This window comes from Theobroma cacao, chromosome 2, assembly GCF_000208745.1.
Source record: "Theobroma cacao cultivar B97-61/B2 chromosome 2, Criollo_cocoa_genome_V2, whole genome shotgun sequence".
NCBI classification, from domain to species: Eukaryota; Viridiplantae; Streptophyta; class Magnoliopsida; order Malvales; family Malvaceae; genus Theobroma; species Theobroma cacao.
This window is the reverse complement of record NC_030851.1, coordinates 9956546-9972852: the sequence shown is the minus strand read 5'-3', so window position 1 is coordinate 9972852 and position 16307 is coordinate 9956546. Positions and strand designations below refer to the sequence as shown.

At 35.1% G+C, this 16307-nt stretch overlaps 3 protein-coding genes and 1 pseudogene across 3 annotated transcripts; 1 reads left to right on the top strand and 3 right to left on the bottom strand.

Moving 5' to 3' along the window:
• LOC18608641 (glutamic acid-rich protein) lies at positions 1421 to 7239 on the top strand. Its single transcript, XM_007043437.2, has 2 exons — positions 1421 to 1965; positions 5542 to 7239. Exons 1-2 carry the CDS (start codon positions 1768 to 1770, stop codon positions 7105 to 7107), a joined length of 1764 nt encoding a protein of 587 aa, XP_007043499.2. The 5' UTR covers positions 1421 to 1767; the 3' UTR covers positions 7108 to 7239.
• On the bottom strand, positions 8300 to 10191 carry LOC18608640. The gene is made up of 4 exons (XM_018114601.1): positions 9893 to 10191; positions 9628 to 9698; positions 9173 to 9259; positions 8300 to 8614 (listed from the first exon to the last, which is right to left on the bottom strand). Exons 1-4 carry the CDS (start codon positions 10002 to 10004, stop codon positions 8591 to 8593), a joined length of 294 nt encoding a protein of 97 aa, XP_017970090.1. The 5' UTR covers positions 10005 to 10191; the 3' UTR covers positions 8300 to 8590.
• On the bottom strand, positions 11163 to 11733 carry LOC18608639 (annotated as a pseudogene).
• Positions 12838 to 15962, bottom strand: LOC18608638 (QWRF motif-containing protein 3). Its single transcript, XM_007043433.2, has 6 exons — positions 14718 to 15962; positions 13856 to 13975; positions 13631 to 13747; positions 13457 to 13546; positions 13276 to 13383; positions 12838 to 12936 (listed from the first exon to the last, which is right to left on the bottom strand). The coding sequence occupies exons 1-6, from the start codon at positions 15960 to 15962 to the stop codon at positions 12838 to 12840; spliced, it is 1779 nt and encodes a 592-aa protein (XP_007043495.2).

The following is a 16307-nucleotide window of genomic DNA, read 5'->3' as shown; positions in this document are numbered from 1 at the left end:
TATAATGGACATTCACATATTTATTCATAACAAATTTTTGTTTAATTCAAGCATAAAAAACGTACTAAGAGAGAAATTATTGTGAAAAAAATAGATAACATTAAAAGAATTGCTAAAGATCTTACCACATCAATAGAATAAAAAAATAGAAAAAAAAATTAAGTATGGGATCTTTTGATAACTTACATCAAAGGCATAGTGACAGAGAAAAATTTATTAAAAAAATTAAAGAAATTATAAGAACAATTTTAAACTCGTGACTATCCCACTTATACTCAAATCACTCTCTTTGGATATAAATGCTCACCAAACTCTCTCAAACTTAAGGATAGTAAAGACTTACAATACAACTTTTATAAATTAATACTCGATAAATTAATAACTTTGATTAAATAATATTTTTTACTGGTTTCGATTTGAGACCAACATGATAAATTAATAATTCGCTAAATTTATAAGATAATACATTTAAAAAAAACACATAGGTCCCACTTGATATATAAATTAATAATCTCCTTATATATTAAAATTATATATATATATAAATCAATCAGGAGGACTTTGTAAAATATAATTATAATATTACTTGTTTCTTCTTGAAATTGATGTTTCCTTGGACCTCATCTCTAACTTTTCTTAACGTATTAAGAAGTTTTGGTATAGTGTTCTTGTATTGTAAGAGAAAATTATGTAATGTAATTGTTACTTTGAGTGCATCTTTGTGCGAAATAGGCTTAAGTACAAAATTATCGTCTTCAACTTTATTTTTTTTTGTCATTTCCCATGACGTTTTAAATAATTTACTCATCACGAATAATAATAATTCGTAATTCAGTATTTAGCTAATATTCATATAATCACAATATACAATATACGTATTAAGTTCAATATTTTTTAAAAAAATACATAATATTTTGATAAATTAATTTTTTATTAATTAATGTATAAATTAATAAATTATTAATTTATTGATTAAATAATATTTCAATTAATTGAGAAACTTTCATAATCTCAAAAATATTAATTTATAGAAATCTTATTGTATTTTAACAAAATATATTATCTAACTAAACTTAAATTATCCTAGTCAAACTCTAATTAGAATTCAAGACTATCATAAAAAAATGAGTGACTGTTTTATGATTTATTTGAAGAATGATTCCACAAAGACAACATCAAAATTTAAAGATGGTAGGATTGCAGATACCTAAGTAGAATTAGAGGGTTAATTAAGGAAACAATTATTTGGTTCAACAACTTATGTGCAGCTTGTGTGTCACAACGAAAAAGCTTTGCATTGGTTTGAGTGGTTTCTTCAGTCGTCAACTGAAAAACAAGGGCTATATTGGCAATGCACAACCCCTTTTTGCGTTTTCTGCAAGACTATATATGTGGCTTGGTGTGACGAGCTGGTAGGAGAGTAACCCTCAAAACCTGGCAATTTGCTTGCAGCTTCAACCACAATGGAGGGTATTGTGGTAAAAGAAAAAGGGGAACATTGAAACTTGAAAACAATGCTAAGTCTCCAGAATCAGCGTCTGGAAACAGCTCCCATGCTTCTCCAACCGACCTTGTTAACTCCGCTCCAGTGAGAGAGAGAGAGAGAGAGAGAAATAGAGTAGTTGCATGGTTTTTTTTACATGACAAGCAACAACCAACGCCAGCTCTCCTTTTAAACATCTTAGTCCACAAAAAAGAGAGTGGCTCGATTCTTTCTTCTTTTTTCTTTTCCTGCCGACAGGTAGAGGGGAGAGAGAAAAAGGAAAGATGGCGATGGGAGGAGTATCTCATAAAGGAAACGGAAACAGCAACAGGGGAAGACCATATGGGTTGATGCTACTTGTGGCATTTGGGGCTGCATTGCTTGGTGTTATGGTGCTGCACAAGCTCAGGGAGAGACGCATCTTCAACCTCCTTGTCGCAGACAAGAACCGTCAGCTCATTTCTCTTCAGCTCCTGTTGCAGGTTTTACTTTCTTTCTCTCTCCATCATGCATGCGTGTTACTTTTCACGTGTCACTCTCTTTCAATGACAAATCAGAAGCATTATGCATTCTCTCTTTTATTTTTAATTTGACCATTCAAGACGGTAACGTAGGTTTCTCTCTCTTGTTTATTTTTAAAGGGGTAACATCGATCTGATTTTAAACTGAAAACATAAACTTCCTTTCTGCAATTCATGGAGGAATTTACAATGTTTAGTGAAACACCATATCTCGTGCATTGTGCAATCGTGAAGGCAATTTGTAGTCAACAATGCATGGGAAATAATCAGCGCGAATTGTTGAGACTAGTAAAACTATATATTAGGTCCATGCCTTATTGAATAAATAAAATTCTTAAGATATTGGGAACGAGGAGTCGCATGGGCTCTTGCAAATACTCTTCAAGATGCATCGTTCATCGCCAACGTTGCGTATTTATAGAGCAAACTCCTCCAACTTTAATGATGGGTTGACATTCTCACAAATTTTAGTGAGATGCAAGTCTTGCCATGTGATCGCCACTAGGATTTGCTTTTCAGCTTTCATCTTCTGGCCTAAAGGCTATACGGCAACTAGCTACTACTCGGCTGAGCTTAAAAATTAAAGCCCCTATCTAAATTAAATGTGTCTGATAGCCTAGTTTTCTTTGTTTGCCTTAAGTCTACAACAGAGTACAAATGCAGAACATGTAATTTTTGGGAATGAAAGACAATAAATCTTGCCCTAGCTAGTAATTAATAATTTTGTGTGTTGATGATATAAAATTTCACATTTTTCACGTATAGTTTCCTCCAACTTCATTACTGTTAAATCCATGGAGTAGCATAATTCCAAAGTTATGCTACATACGTCCTTCCTTGCCTTTAATTTTCCTGGACAGTTTGTTTCCATATGTTTTTGGTTTTACGCATATACTAAGCATGTAGATGTGCACATACATGCAATGATGCAAACACAAAGCTGAATATATACTGTGTACGTTGTATATTAATATGCCAACGTTATAATATGTTTATATGTCACCGTCAACATCATATGACATAAAAATGACAAATAATATTTTGATTAATAATAAAATATTAATCATAAAAGCTTATTTGATTTAAAATAAAAGTATAAGGATTTGATTAAATTAATAAAAAAAATTATATAAATTTTCTTGAATAGTTTGGAGGTTTTTTTAAGTATTATGACAATATATATTTATAAGTAATTTTAACTATAACATAACATTTAAGTTAATTACAAAATTGTCTTTGACTTAATTGAACCTTTTCAATTAAATCTTTTGAAGACTAAATTTCTTTACAATTTAATTCAATTTAACTATAGCATTTTACATTCTATTTTATTATATTTAATGTGTGTGACTCATTAGGTTTTTAACATGTTAGTAAGTAAAATTTCAAAAAAAAAAAACATGTTAGCAAGTAAATATAAATTATAATTTAAAATGAATTATTAAGATCAAATGAATCAAATTATTTCGCATTTATCATCAATTTTCAAATTGATAAGTTTATATTTATAAATCAATGTTGACATTTAGCAATTTGTCATGATTACTTAAATATTAAGAAGAGTCAAAGAAGTTTGACTTAACCCTTCAGTGCTCGAACTATCAATGTAAGTCGGAAAACTCATTTTTCAAAGACGTTTGTCATGTCTACTCTTCATGTGTCCTTATCATTTTAGTTCTTGAAATTTGTTCTTTAACTCTTAACTGAAATTTGAAAAAAAAATCATTTTTCAAATCTTCATTCTATCTTAGTTAAGGATTTTTTTGAGTAAGACATGTCAAGAAATAATGAGACATTTCACTTAATATCACTTAAGATGATGTATTATTATTGACCATTCATTTATGTTTCATGTGTTCCATGTTATTTTCAATATCTATTATATTGTAAATTTTTGGTTAGGACTACTTAAGTTAGTATTAAAGTATAGCAATCTCCAAATAAAATAACCTAATTATCTCAAGTCTAAGATTCATTTAATTACACAACTAGCACTTGAGAATATTTTTATAGGCATTTGAATAAACTACCAAATGAAATTTTTATGGTGGGTCATATTCAAAGAACTTGTTCTTATAGTAGCATCCACATGTTAACTTCATATTTCAATCTATGAAATCAATTGTTTACTTCACAGGTAAGAAATATCATATGTGCTAGTTTTTCGGTTTTTATCAATCTTCGGTCTTAATAAAGGATCGATTAAGAACAATTTAGAAATGATGTTTTGATGCAATAACAATTTTATATTTCGACTCTTTGTAATTCTTTTTGCACGACATATTCATTCCATGGACACAAGTAAGAAACATCACATATGCTAGTTTTTTGGTTTTTATCAATCTTCAGTATTGATAGAGTATCAATTAAGAACAATTTAGAAATGACGTTTTGATGCAATAACAATTTTATGATTCTTTTTGGGTACATGCTTAATCTTTATCTCACTACACTTGATCATGTCTCTAATTATGTGATAACGTCTCAAATGAGAAGAACCAAAACTAGCTAGGTCTGTGAAGAAGTATCTTGCCCTTTCGTAGCACTTGCCCATTTTTTTTCGCTTTTCAAACATACTTACACTTGTTAGAATGCAAAATTGCAGAAGCAAGAAGTCGGAAAAAGTGATCTTGTTCCAAGCTTGAACTAGGAACAAGAATTGCAGGCAACTACATCTCTCTCATTGTCTTCCAAAAACTGAATTCAAGAGACAACTTTCTAGATTTTATTCTATGTCTTGTTTTATATACATTTCTCCGCGTCATGAACACAACAAGACTCATCAAACTCCATTGGAGAAGACTAGTATCCTTAAATTGTTGTATATATGCGTGTCTATGTGCAATCAAGATTTAGAGTAGATTTTAGACAAGACACTTCCAGGAAGCTATCTTAAGGATGCAGACGGCCTCTTGGAAACAGTATCTCCACGATAGAAATGCTTAAAAGAATAGACACTCAAAGGCTGCACTTCTGAAATTCTATTGAACTCACTTGAAGTTAATCTGGAATAATATTGGCAAGATGAAGAATGAGAGAGTTTTTGGGTCATTTGATCTTTAGATATTGTTGTTAATGCTTTTATAAACCATTTATAAAATTTTTTTTCGTGTTTAGTTCTATTGTGATAGTCGACTAACTTGTTTTTTCCAGAAATTAGTTGCTCACTTAATTGATTAACTGATCTACTAAGTTGTTCTAGAGAAAATATAAACTTGAGACCACACCTTTAGTGATTAACAAAAGAGATTAGTCGAGTAACTTGTGGGGAAGTTCCAACACTTAGGCTCTATATTACTTTAATAACTAATATAAAAACTTAATAAATTAATTAATCATTTATGCATTTTCTTCACTCTTCTCTTCCTTTTTACAACAAACACATGTGTACATGTTCATATAATTATTATTTTTAGGAAATATATATACCTAACATACCAGACATAGTGGAAAACATTTAGGTGTTAAATAAAACAGATGTTTTCATCACTATTAAGGTTCTAAATATTAACACTGCTGCATTCTTTTCGATCACAGAAGGAAAGAGAATACATGAAAGAAATGAAAAGGAATGCTGAAGAGACGAAAGCAAAGATATACTTCCTTAGAAACCAAAAAATGGAGCTTGACCGTAGGCTCTTGGAGATGCAATCTGCAATTGAATCCCTTAAAGATGAACAAAAGACCATGGAGTCTGCACTGGAGGAGAAACAATACGAGATTATACTGCTACAAGAGAAACACGTCGATTCAGGGAATGAAAATCCTCAGGTCTTAGCTCTAACAGCAACTTTGAAGCAAAAGGAGGCAGAAATCGAGGTCTTGAAACACCGTCTTAAATCCCCAGTTAGAGTTTGGTCCGTGAGTGCTGATGACAAATCAAATCTGCCAGTAAATATAACAGTTACAGGAAGTATGGAAGAAAAGGAAAAGACAGAGTTCAGCCAAGAGGAGGGTGGGCGAGTACATGAATCTACTGCATATAAGGATGGTGACAATTCCACAAAAGATCGGGACAGAAGTGAGATTAAATCCAATTTTTCTCAAGAGGAACAGAACAGAGAAGAGGTTGAAGATGGAAGCAAGAAAAAGGGTGAGACTACTCTTAGAATGGACATGGCTGGTGGAGGACAACTGCAGAAACCGGTAAGTTTGGAAGAAAATGCCAGAAATGAGGGAGCCGCTGGAGAAATGAGAAATGAGTATTCTCAATATACAGGTACTTCTAGAATGAATGGGGAAATGAATCATGCAAATGCCACTGAAACAATCAATGACATGGATGAACAAGGACAGAAAATTACCAACACCGGGCAGCTTGGAGAACTTAAAAATCCCCGCCCAGAAGGTGAGAGTCAAAAACTCCAAGGAACTTACGAAGGTGGGAGGAAACTCGGAATAGATGACAATTCTAGAATTTCAGGATTGTCAGGGAGATTTGACCATTTAAGCAGAGCAAAGGGGAAAAGATGGAGAAGTCTTGCTAGGAATAGGTTCCTGAAGAAGAATGTACTTTCTGAGCTAGATGGAGTGGCAAGCATGAGAAGTAGAAGATTTTCAAAAGCATATAAAGATGAAGCAAGAAGCAGTGAAGGGGGAGTAGTTTCTGACGAGGGGAAAGCGGAAAGAGAAGCAGGTATGAGGAAGGAAATGGATTTGACAAAAGTAAATTTTCTGAAGCACCAGAACTCTGAAGACACTGAGGATGTGAAACAAAGAAAAGTGAGCGCTGAGACAAATCATCAGGTGGAGGGAGAGAACGCAATGTCAAGAAACCCTGATAAATTTCTGGCCAGAGAAGTACCAGAGAAAGCAGGTGTCAATGCTGAAGCCAGTAATTATACAAATCATGTCAAGCAGCTGAAAGTTGAAGAAGCTGCCAGTCACATCAAACAGAATATGAAGAGCAGGGAGGTGAAGGAACTGGAGAAGAAACCCGAACTTAATCCCGTTGCCAAAGATGAAATGGAAGAGGATACGGAGGTTGCAGATAAACAAGAACCAGAGACAGAAGCCGCTAATGGTGACCTTTCCAGCGACTTTATGTCCGATTCGGAAGACAAAGAAGGGTACAAGGAGGCAACGGATGAGTCCGAGTTTTAATTAACAGAACTTTTGTTCTGTCCTTGTTGTAGAGCTTTCAAATACCTGTCTTGCTCTTAGATCAGTAATTAATTTGTCTTTGTTTTTAGCAGTAACTATGTTTAGATTTAAATGGAGAAGAAAAAGGTTGATCCTCCCAAATAGGTGATAATCACTATAGTCTATCATGGTCAAACATGTAGTTTTAATTTTGGATATCCTACATTCCTACTAAGAGAGATCGGGGATGCAAAGCAAATACCTGGAAGTAGTGGACAAAGTAAAAATCTTTTGTAGAGATTTGTTATGAATCCCAATTACTAACTAGATTTCATGAAAAGAGAAATAACGCCATGGTTGCCTAAAATTTCTTGGAATGACGCGGAATATATTGTCAGTTATAGGGAAAGATGAAACTTAAGCTGACTGTAATAATAGAGGATCATGCGAAGGTTTAAACCAAGCTGAAGCGAGGAGGTTTATGATCGTTTTTATGCATAGCGGAATACCTACTTGCACCTTACCTCCAAAAAGGCATCTCAATTCTCAAGTAAAGAATATTAACCTTCGCTTTCCGACTTAAAGTAATAGAATAGAACATTTAAAACTACGGGGTATTATCGCTTACAATGCCGTGAACATCTATACAGCTTATCCTTTGGTATGGTTTTCTTTCTTTTCTTAGTGACCTTTGTATGAGTTTTGAAATGGATGATTAAGCAGTCTTCGTGTCCCCTAACTTGGTTTCTCATTCATACAAGCAGTCATCCCTCTTAATGGTCCCAACTTCCAACCCAGGACTTCAAAAACAATCATCCCCCATCTCTTTCCACCCGGTATATATGCATCTGCATTCCACATCGTAATCTTTTTTTCTAGCATTCTAGTTCAATAAATCTAAAGAAACACCAGTTGCTGGACCAACACTAACGGTCTAGTACGCTAAACTCCCTGAAAATTTTGCTTTGTGAATCCCTCCAATTTCTGGCTTGGGACTGGAAGCAAAAACAATAACCCATATAAAAACCTGAAATCCAAGCATTACGTAAAATTCCTGCTATTGATATAAGATCAAATCTATCACATGTTACTAATCTTCAGTTCACAACTATTGATCAAAATAAACAAGGATATTAAACTTAAAAACTAAAGATGGCTCATTATTTTTATATTTTCCATCAGAATTAATTGATTATCATAAGGTCAATCAGGATAACATGCACAAAAGCATAGTTCATTAACTTGTCAAATCCATCAATAGAGTTTGGATCTTAAAAATGGTTACATCCCATTAAAGAAAGGACAAGCCAATAAAATAGCCTGTTTGTTCACTGATTAAGAACTGACCTCCAAGTTTAGTAACTCATCATTCTCTGAGAGAAAAAGAAATGATGAACAAGAAAACAGAATAATTTGCCAACATAAACACATCCAAGAACATGAACGTTCCAGCCAAACACATTATTATTGGGAATATTCTGAACAAATAAAAGCTCCAACCTCATCATTGTGCTGCTTCCGCCAAGTTCTGCAACAAAACAGATACTAAACTGAGGGGAGAAGCCAGAATACATATACAACAAAAACATAACATCTGCATGCATGCGTAGAAATTTCAGCCTGCTTTTACAAATTGCTATGCACACACATTCCACTAACAACTCATTATATGCTTGATAACATAGGTTCATCCACAAGCCCATCAAGAAATGGAATATCAATGGAGAACATTAACTGCATTTGAACCCGAAACATGCACACAATCTCATATATGCTAATCAAAGTGATTGAGTGAACCAAGAATTAATGTGATAGAATGACCATAACCTATTTAAACTTGCAAAATTTTATCATGAAATAATTTTAGGCAGTTTAAAATTGTAAATATGAAAGAACATAGTAATCTGAGGTTGAAATATCTCCATATGAATTGCTTATGTCTGACTCAGTATAGAAATCACAACACACATCAACCTTAGCCAATATTTGCGATAGACATTCCAGACAGCCATTCCATAATGGAGATCACATCATGAATCACAGAACTCTCCCTATATGATGATAAGAAAAGTTCATTAGAAATTACCTCTTCCTTCTTGCCTTTGCCTCCAGTGAAGAACTTGTATCCACTAAAGATAAGCAGACCCCAACCAGATAAAGAGACAATCACAAACTGCAAAAACATAAAAATAAGTCGAGACAGTTTCCACATTTATGTCTTCTCTACTTTCCGCTCCATATGTTTTCTCACCAATATGCATTATACTGATTCAAAAACAGCGCCTATAAACTTGCAAACTATAACGATTAAGAACATCAGATTATATGCTGTGATGTAATTACTGCTCAAATTCAACAAAATTTTAACTTGAAATGAATGAAATGCCACATTCCGCAAGGAGAGGGCTTAAATTAGCTATATTAAATCTAACCCAATTTCCCAATCTTCAAAGTAAAAGAACAGGAAAAGAAAAACCTAGAACTAAGGTAAGAAAATGAAGGGCAAAACTGAAATAGAAAGCACGAAAGAAACAAACTGACATGCTCTTCTTTCCATTTAGATGGGCTCATTGGGTCTTGCCAAAAATTAAGCTTTGGAGGTCCGTGGTGATCTGCAAAAAAAACCAGAACAGTTCAAGAAATGTTCTGTAAAAATATGATCTTAACTTCTTAGATCATTTAGTTACAAATATGATGTAAGGTTAAATGAGATTAACATTGAAGTTATTGGCAGAAAAATTTCACATTTATTGAAGATAAATATAAATTTAAAATAAAAATATGAAAATAGGTAGATGGAGAATACCTGCGGCGCCGGCCAGACCACGGCGAGGAATGAGGGAAGCGGCTTGAGAAGGAGCCGGTGTTCGAGCTAGAGTCGCTGCTCTACGAGCTGCAATCGCTGCCAAAGTAGCCATCTGGGTCGTTGCTTTTTTCCCTTGTCTGTGTCTAGGGTTAGAGAGGGAGGGAGCGAAAGGGAATCGATGATGGTTTGCAAATTACAATGGAACCGGGAGTGGAAGGCTAAGAGGAAATCGGCTGTTGTTTGGAGAAATGGAATACCAAACGACACCGTTTGGATCGTATTCCCGGTTGAGACTGGTGAAACACCAAAAACGGTGCGTTAACATTTTTTTTTGTTTATGTTTCCAATTACTTGGAGATTTTTAGTATTTGTTTTGGCCAATAAATTGAGGGTTTTAATTTACTGTCGTATAAAATGCATAAAATGTAGTGAGATGCAAAAGTAAAAAATTATTTTATTCTAGAACTGGAAATTAAAATTTTGAATTTTTTTAACAAATGAAATGTATTTTATTTTTATTTGTAAGTGTTGCATTCTATTGAATGTTGTTTTGGAACTTAATTCAAATTACATATACTTCTAATTCTGTTTTTCTTACGTATTTAATTCAATTGGTAGGATAAAAAAAACATTATAAAGATTTCACTCATTAACCCTTTTTCTGTTTGAAAGGAAAATAATATTTATGAATATAAAATATTTTATAAACCAAAAGAGAAAATTAAAATTGATTATTGGAAAAATATCTTACACCCAAGAAGAGTTTAAGACATTTTACATTTGCCTTCTCCTCTCTCTAGCATAGTTGTATCAAACGGAGCCTAAAGCAGTTCTGGCTTCCTGGTAAAGGTTCAATCTGGAGTTGCCTATGCATATACAGCAACATGACAATTACTCAAATCACAAGAGCGAGGGAAATAAACAATTAACTAAGTACTCAAAACGTAAAGAAGCGAGACATTTAAGTTTCTAATTAATCATGATCCGACAGTAGAAAAAAAAAAAACCCACGATTCCTGAAAGGAAGAAGAAACCACATGACTAAAATGACTAATCTTAATTCTGTCTGTGTCCATGTTATGAAACTATGCAGAATATATTTTCACCCATGGCAATAAGATAACTTGAAAAACACTGGATGTTAAAGAAGAAAATCAAGGAAAGAAACTGCACATAAAACAACTGCAGCCAAATAATTGGAAAAGTGCGCTCCTGCCTTTCGCTTCTTCAAGAAAGACTGAATCCAATTCGGGACAAGCATTTCGTAACTCTATGTGTTCTTAATTATGTCTGATGATAAAACCGGAAATAAGATAACAACAACGAGAAAGACGCCAAGAACAATAGCAAAGCAGCCCCATTTCCTTGAGTTTTTCTGATATTCCTTAGCTACCTCAAGCTGCTCAGTTCCTCGCCATATCCTTTAGTGTGTTGCCTAAGCCACTAACTACAGATGTCCTGGTTCGATAAGCAGATGATCCTGGACCGCACCCTGGAAGTTTCTGATGAGCGGCATTTGATCTTTCAAGTGCTTCAAGTTTCCCCTTAATGACTTTGACCCGTTTCAAGACCTGCTCAACATCAGAGTCCATTCGAGCTCGAAGATCTTTCATGGCTTTAGCATTCTGAGCAGTTTTGGTCTCTTCATTTGATTCTTGCAACCTCTTGTAGAGCTGCTTAACCACTCTCGTATCATCCTTGACATTGTCTACATCTTCAAAGAACTTGTCAAGGTTCACTGTCTCTTTCCAAGCCTCCCCAGCAGCCTCTAAGTTATCCGAGTAGGCTTGTTGCTTGAGGTCCGAGTATTTTTTGAATGAACTAGAAAAGAGATCATTCATTTCTGCAGCCTTGATGGAGTCAATGTCCTTCTCTATAGTCTCAAACAGGTCTTTACTTCTTCAGAGGGGCTTTTGTTTCGATAATGTTTCCTCCTCCTTCTGCTCCTGCTGTAGCCAGGTTCTAACGCGTTATGGGCTTCTTCCCCATGAAATTTGGAGGAAAGGGCGACGAGAGCAGGGCCTCATCTAGGAAATTAAGCACACTAAGGTTCATGTTTAGTAGATAGGACTTATTTGAGGACTGGATTTAGTTAGAGGCTTGCATGTAGATTATCTAATTGTCAGTTTGTTACCAACCAAATCTGCAAACCAACATGGACTGGAAAGGCCAAAAAAGAAAAAAAGTTTAACATGGAGAGTATCGTTAATATAGGAGATAACATGCCAAATGGCAACTTGTCCTTGCTGGAATACATTTCAGATTACATTCTTACTTTGTCTTGCGTTCTTCCTGATGATAATTAATGTGTCCACATTAATTAACAGGCTAGCAACTATATAAATGAAAATTTTATTCCAATTCTAAGATGATATTTGACCATGAGAGTGCTCAAATTGTGTGGCATTGGCCGTATGTTTGGTGTATTCATTCTTTGTTGGCAATGCCAAAGTTGTGGCCTCCAACACCGAACATGTTTCGACCAAAAAGTAATAAAAAATAAAAGGATAAAAGAAACATGTAGGGCAATTTCCCAAAAAGTTTATCTAGTCATTCCTTTTCTTCCCAGCTCGACAGAAGCGTGCGTACAATATCTTTGTCATGATAACTTCATTGGTAGAAAGCAAAACAGCCTCCCCCTTGAACAATTATTAGTGAGTGAAAAACATATACGTGCGTCATTATCAGGAGAGTAGTATCCCCTGAAGGAACATGAAATCATAGTAAAATATTGGAGTTTTCTTCCATCATTTTAGGCGCATGTGATCAGATTTACATGACATCTGCAAGAAAATCAGGCCTCAGATTTTAAACAACCAGATATTGCAACATTTCATCCGGCCGGTGATGTTGTTGCCATAGTGGAAAACAATCACCAGAAACTTCTTTTTAGTACTCGTAATGTTTTTTTTTTTCCTTTTTCTACTTTTAGATGAATGAAGAAGTCATTGAAGGATTTCTTGTTGCACTTGTTGCTGCTGCTGCATCTGCCTTTGCCGTGAATTTAGTTGAATAACATAGCACATTAAGCTCTTCTCTTGAGTCTGCCAGATTAGAAATCACATGAAAACCAAATTCGATTTCTAAACAACATACAGTCAACAACAAGATATATAGTTATCTGCGCAAAGGTTATGCAATCTTCACATATATGTGTGACCATTTATATTAGACTTCTAATTTAAACATCTACACTCAGTGGTAGCAGCAAATGTTGTGAGATTTAACATTTAAACAAATATAAGTCTTTTTAGGTTTAATGCTTGAAAGAGATGCCATGCAAATTGGGGGCTTAAACATAATTAGATTGATGTTGCGATATCATTCTATATCCAATTCATGTATCAATGTAGAACTACATATTATTAACTAGTCAATTTTACCTCTAAGATAGATATCATCCTGAAAAGTTCGAGGCACTCCTCTATTAGTAGCTTTTCTTGTGCAACCACCTCTGCTAATTCCGAAAGCAATGACACGGTCTTCTCAGTCTGAGATAACATCTCAAGGTAAGGGCCATTTTAAACATTACAGAGAATACTAACATATTTGAAATTTTCATACCGCTGGTGAGAAAGCAGATAGCATTGACTTGATCGAAACAGTGAGATCTGATGCATGTCGAAGTGCCATTGAAGCTGATTGTGCGTCAACCTACATACCTAGTTTTTGTCACTCAACATGTTTTTGTATAACTAATCAACAACTAAAAACAACCGCTGAAAGTTCTTTGTCTACCTTTGCTCCTTCTATAAGGGGCACTTTGCTGACAACAGAATGCAAACATTCTTTAGTCATGGAAATAGATGCTAGATGTTGCCTTTCCACATCCGCCCAAGATTCCAATGCCTTCATCTACAAATAGTGGTATGATCACCAGATCAGATAGCATAGTTTTTCCAACGGCATAATTATGTAAACATTTTAGTAAGGATGATTAAAGATGGTCTAGCCGGCACTAACTTGAGATTGAAGTATAAAGTCCATCTTGATCTCAAGCTTTTCCTTCTGAAGCTTTAGTTTCTTTTGTAGCACTGAATGTTGCACTTTCACAAGACTATTCCACCCAGATAACAGATAGTTCTGTACAATCATTAAAGGTTAGTTATTACCTTGCAACCTTTGAAATGTCAGCAATTTAAAAGTCATCTCTCTGATCTAATTCTAACTTTCGAATTATTCAAAGAAGCAAAAAATTGTGGATAAAATGGAGTACTTAGCCACCACAAGAACATTTTAGAATGCCCACAGATTTATTGGATCCATGTCCCAAACTTCATTTTGTGGTACCTCATTGTCTGAACATGGCCAAGCCAATCTGAATAGCCCCTCATCAAACTTAAGCTTGATAGATAAATAAAGGTTCTTACCAATAGACATTTCTTCAAACAGAACATAATTAAAAGGTCATATGAACAACATTCAACATCAATACTTTGATATATTCTCTTCTTTGGGAGGAATCCTTATCTCTAGTTCTCAATAACCAACTTTTCTAAATCCTTTTCAATATTGATTCATGTTAACAAGTCAGAGACTCAGGGTGCTTGAGAAATTGAAGCATCTGATTTTGAATCCCCTTTCACGTAGGCAGGACATGATGTACCAAATTCCAGTAGATTTTTGGTTGCCTTTGGAGTCAAACATATATATAATGGCATGCCAACTGTTACTTAAGTTATTAGTATTTGACTATACATCTTTATCCGGTGTTGTCCTATAAGTATTCTACTCCTAGTAATTACTAAAATCTAATTAACCTTTCCATTATACCGAATTTGATACTTTTTCTTTCTTCATATGAGTAACAACACAGTGTACGTACCTCAACTTGATTACTAGTGTTCTTATTCACAGCATCAGCTCTAGCATTTGCATAACGCCACTGCATCAAACGGTTATGGATCAATCTCAGTTGATGAACACTTTCCACATCACCCGAACCCACTTGCAAAGCGGAAGACTTCTTACTCTTGAACAAATCCATTAATCCCAAATTCAACAATTTCTCCACGCCCCTGTTTCTGGAAGGACTAGTAGGCGGTTTCAAACTCGAAAATGACATTGGCTTGACAACCTTGTTTTCAACTGACATTGGTGGAGATCCTGACCGTCCTGGTGATAACGCCCACTGTGAAGTAGCAGTACCATGTCCTGTGAGTGAATTAGCCCTTCTTATGGCGTTTTTAATGGTAAACTTTTTGTTCACCTTTGGAGAACTATCAGCTGACACCGGATTAAGAATATTTGAATCCGAAGTAGTGCCTCTTGGTCTATTCCTTGTCGGTACCTCTTGCAAATACTTGGAAGAAACATCTATACCACATTTTCTAGAACTCAGAGAAGAATTAGTTTTTGTTATGGCTGGAGAATTATTATTTGAGGCTGAACATTGGTCACTAAACTCAGATTCAGAATCAAGAACAAAATTATCATTCGTCCAAAAATCTGATTTCTTTTGAGATGATGATGATGATCTTTTGTAAAGAACATTCTCATCGACAGAAAATCTTCCAGGCAAAATATTTGGGGAAGAAGATGATGATGTTGACGACGACGATGGTTTTTTGGGAAACCCAAGCTTAGCCGTGTACCTCATGGATCCCCCAAGACCAAGAGAAGGTCTGTGATTTTCTTTAGCACTTTGTTTCTCATTCTCAACAAACCTACTGAATTCCGTATGACTTCTTTGCCTACTAAGTGAAAAGGATCCGTTATTCGTTCTTTGCTCATGGCTTTTTCGCTCGAGAAAATCGTTAAGCCTCTCGTTTCCAAGATGATCGGCCAGAGTATCGAGTTTTCCATTTGATGTTGAAGAGGTAGAAGGGGTGGATGAAGGCCATAGGCCTCGAAGTAAGCCGCTGGGCTCTTCAAGGCTGCGATGTTTTCTCGTGTCAATGGAGGTGGATTTGCGTCGGCGAGGGGACAAGGCTTTGTTTGGAGACCCGAGTCCAGAATCATGAGGCGGTGTTGAGGTTGGAGAAAGGAAGCGAGAGCAAACCTCACGGGACTTGGATCTTCTCGGCTTCAGAGAATGCTGTGCCACCGCTCGTTCATCGTCACTTTTCATGGTTTCGGAAAAGAGAGAGATCAATCGGAGAGAAATTAGGGAAGATTTGACAAGTGCAGTGTTTGCATGCGTCAGGGAAATGGATGAGAAGAAAAACAAACATTTGAAAGTGGCGGCAAAATAGAAAAAGATTAGAGAGAGTTTGGCCGGCGAGGGACATGGGAATATGGGATTTAATTATTCAAAGGTCTTAGGAACTGAAATTATTGATATGCCCTTTGCATTGGGCATTACCAGACAAGTTCCAAGAGTGACGAGTGGCAGTGTTGTGGTTCTACAAGGACTCTCTTCTGTTCTGTTTTTTTTTTTTGGTGCCGGCATTCTGGACCTTGTGCCATGTGGCTA

What these genes read in the sequence shown, in the direction of transcription:
- LOC18608641 (XM_007043437.2), top strand. Translation starts at nt 1,768, where the DNA reads ATGGCGATGGGAGGAGTATCTCATAAAGGAAACGGAAACAGCAACAGG. An exon ending in CTCTTCAGCTCCTGTTGCAG is followed by an intron (nt 1,966 to 5,541) that starts GTTTTACTTTCT and finishes TTTCGATCACAG; the next exon opens with AAGGAAAGAGAATACATGAA.
- LOC18608640 (XM_018114601.1), bottom strand. Translation starts at nt 10,004, where the DNA reads ATGGCTACTTTGGCAGCGATTGCAGCTCGTAGAGCAGCGACTCTAGCT. An exon ending in TGGTCTGGCCGGCGCCGCAG is followed by an intron (nt 9,699 to 9,892) that starts GTATTCTCCATC and finishes TTTTTTTTGCAG; the next exon opens with ATCACCACGGACCTCCAAAG. An exon ending in GCAAAGGCAAGAAGGAAGAG is followed by an intron (nt 8,615 to 9,172) that starts GTAATTTCTAAT and finishes GTTTTGTTGCAG; the next exon opens with AACTTGGCGGAAGCAGCACA.
- LOC18608638 (XM_007043433.2), bottom strand. Translation starts at nt 15,962, where the DNA reads ATGAAAAGTGACGATGAACGAGCGGTGGCACAGCATTCTCTGAAGCCG. An exon ending in TATCTGCTTTCTCACCAGCG is followed by an intron (nt 13,384 to 13,456) that starts GTATGAAAATTT and finishes ATGTTATCTCAG; the next exon opens with ACTGAGAAGACCGTGTCATT. An exon ending in GGATGATATCTATCTTAGAG is followed by an intron (nt 12,937 to 13,275) that starts GTAAAATTGACT and finishes CTAATCTGGCAG; the next exon opens with ACTCAAGAGAAGAGCTTAAT.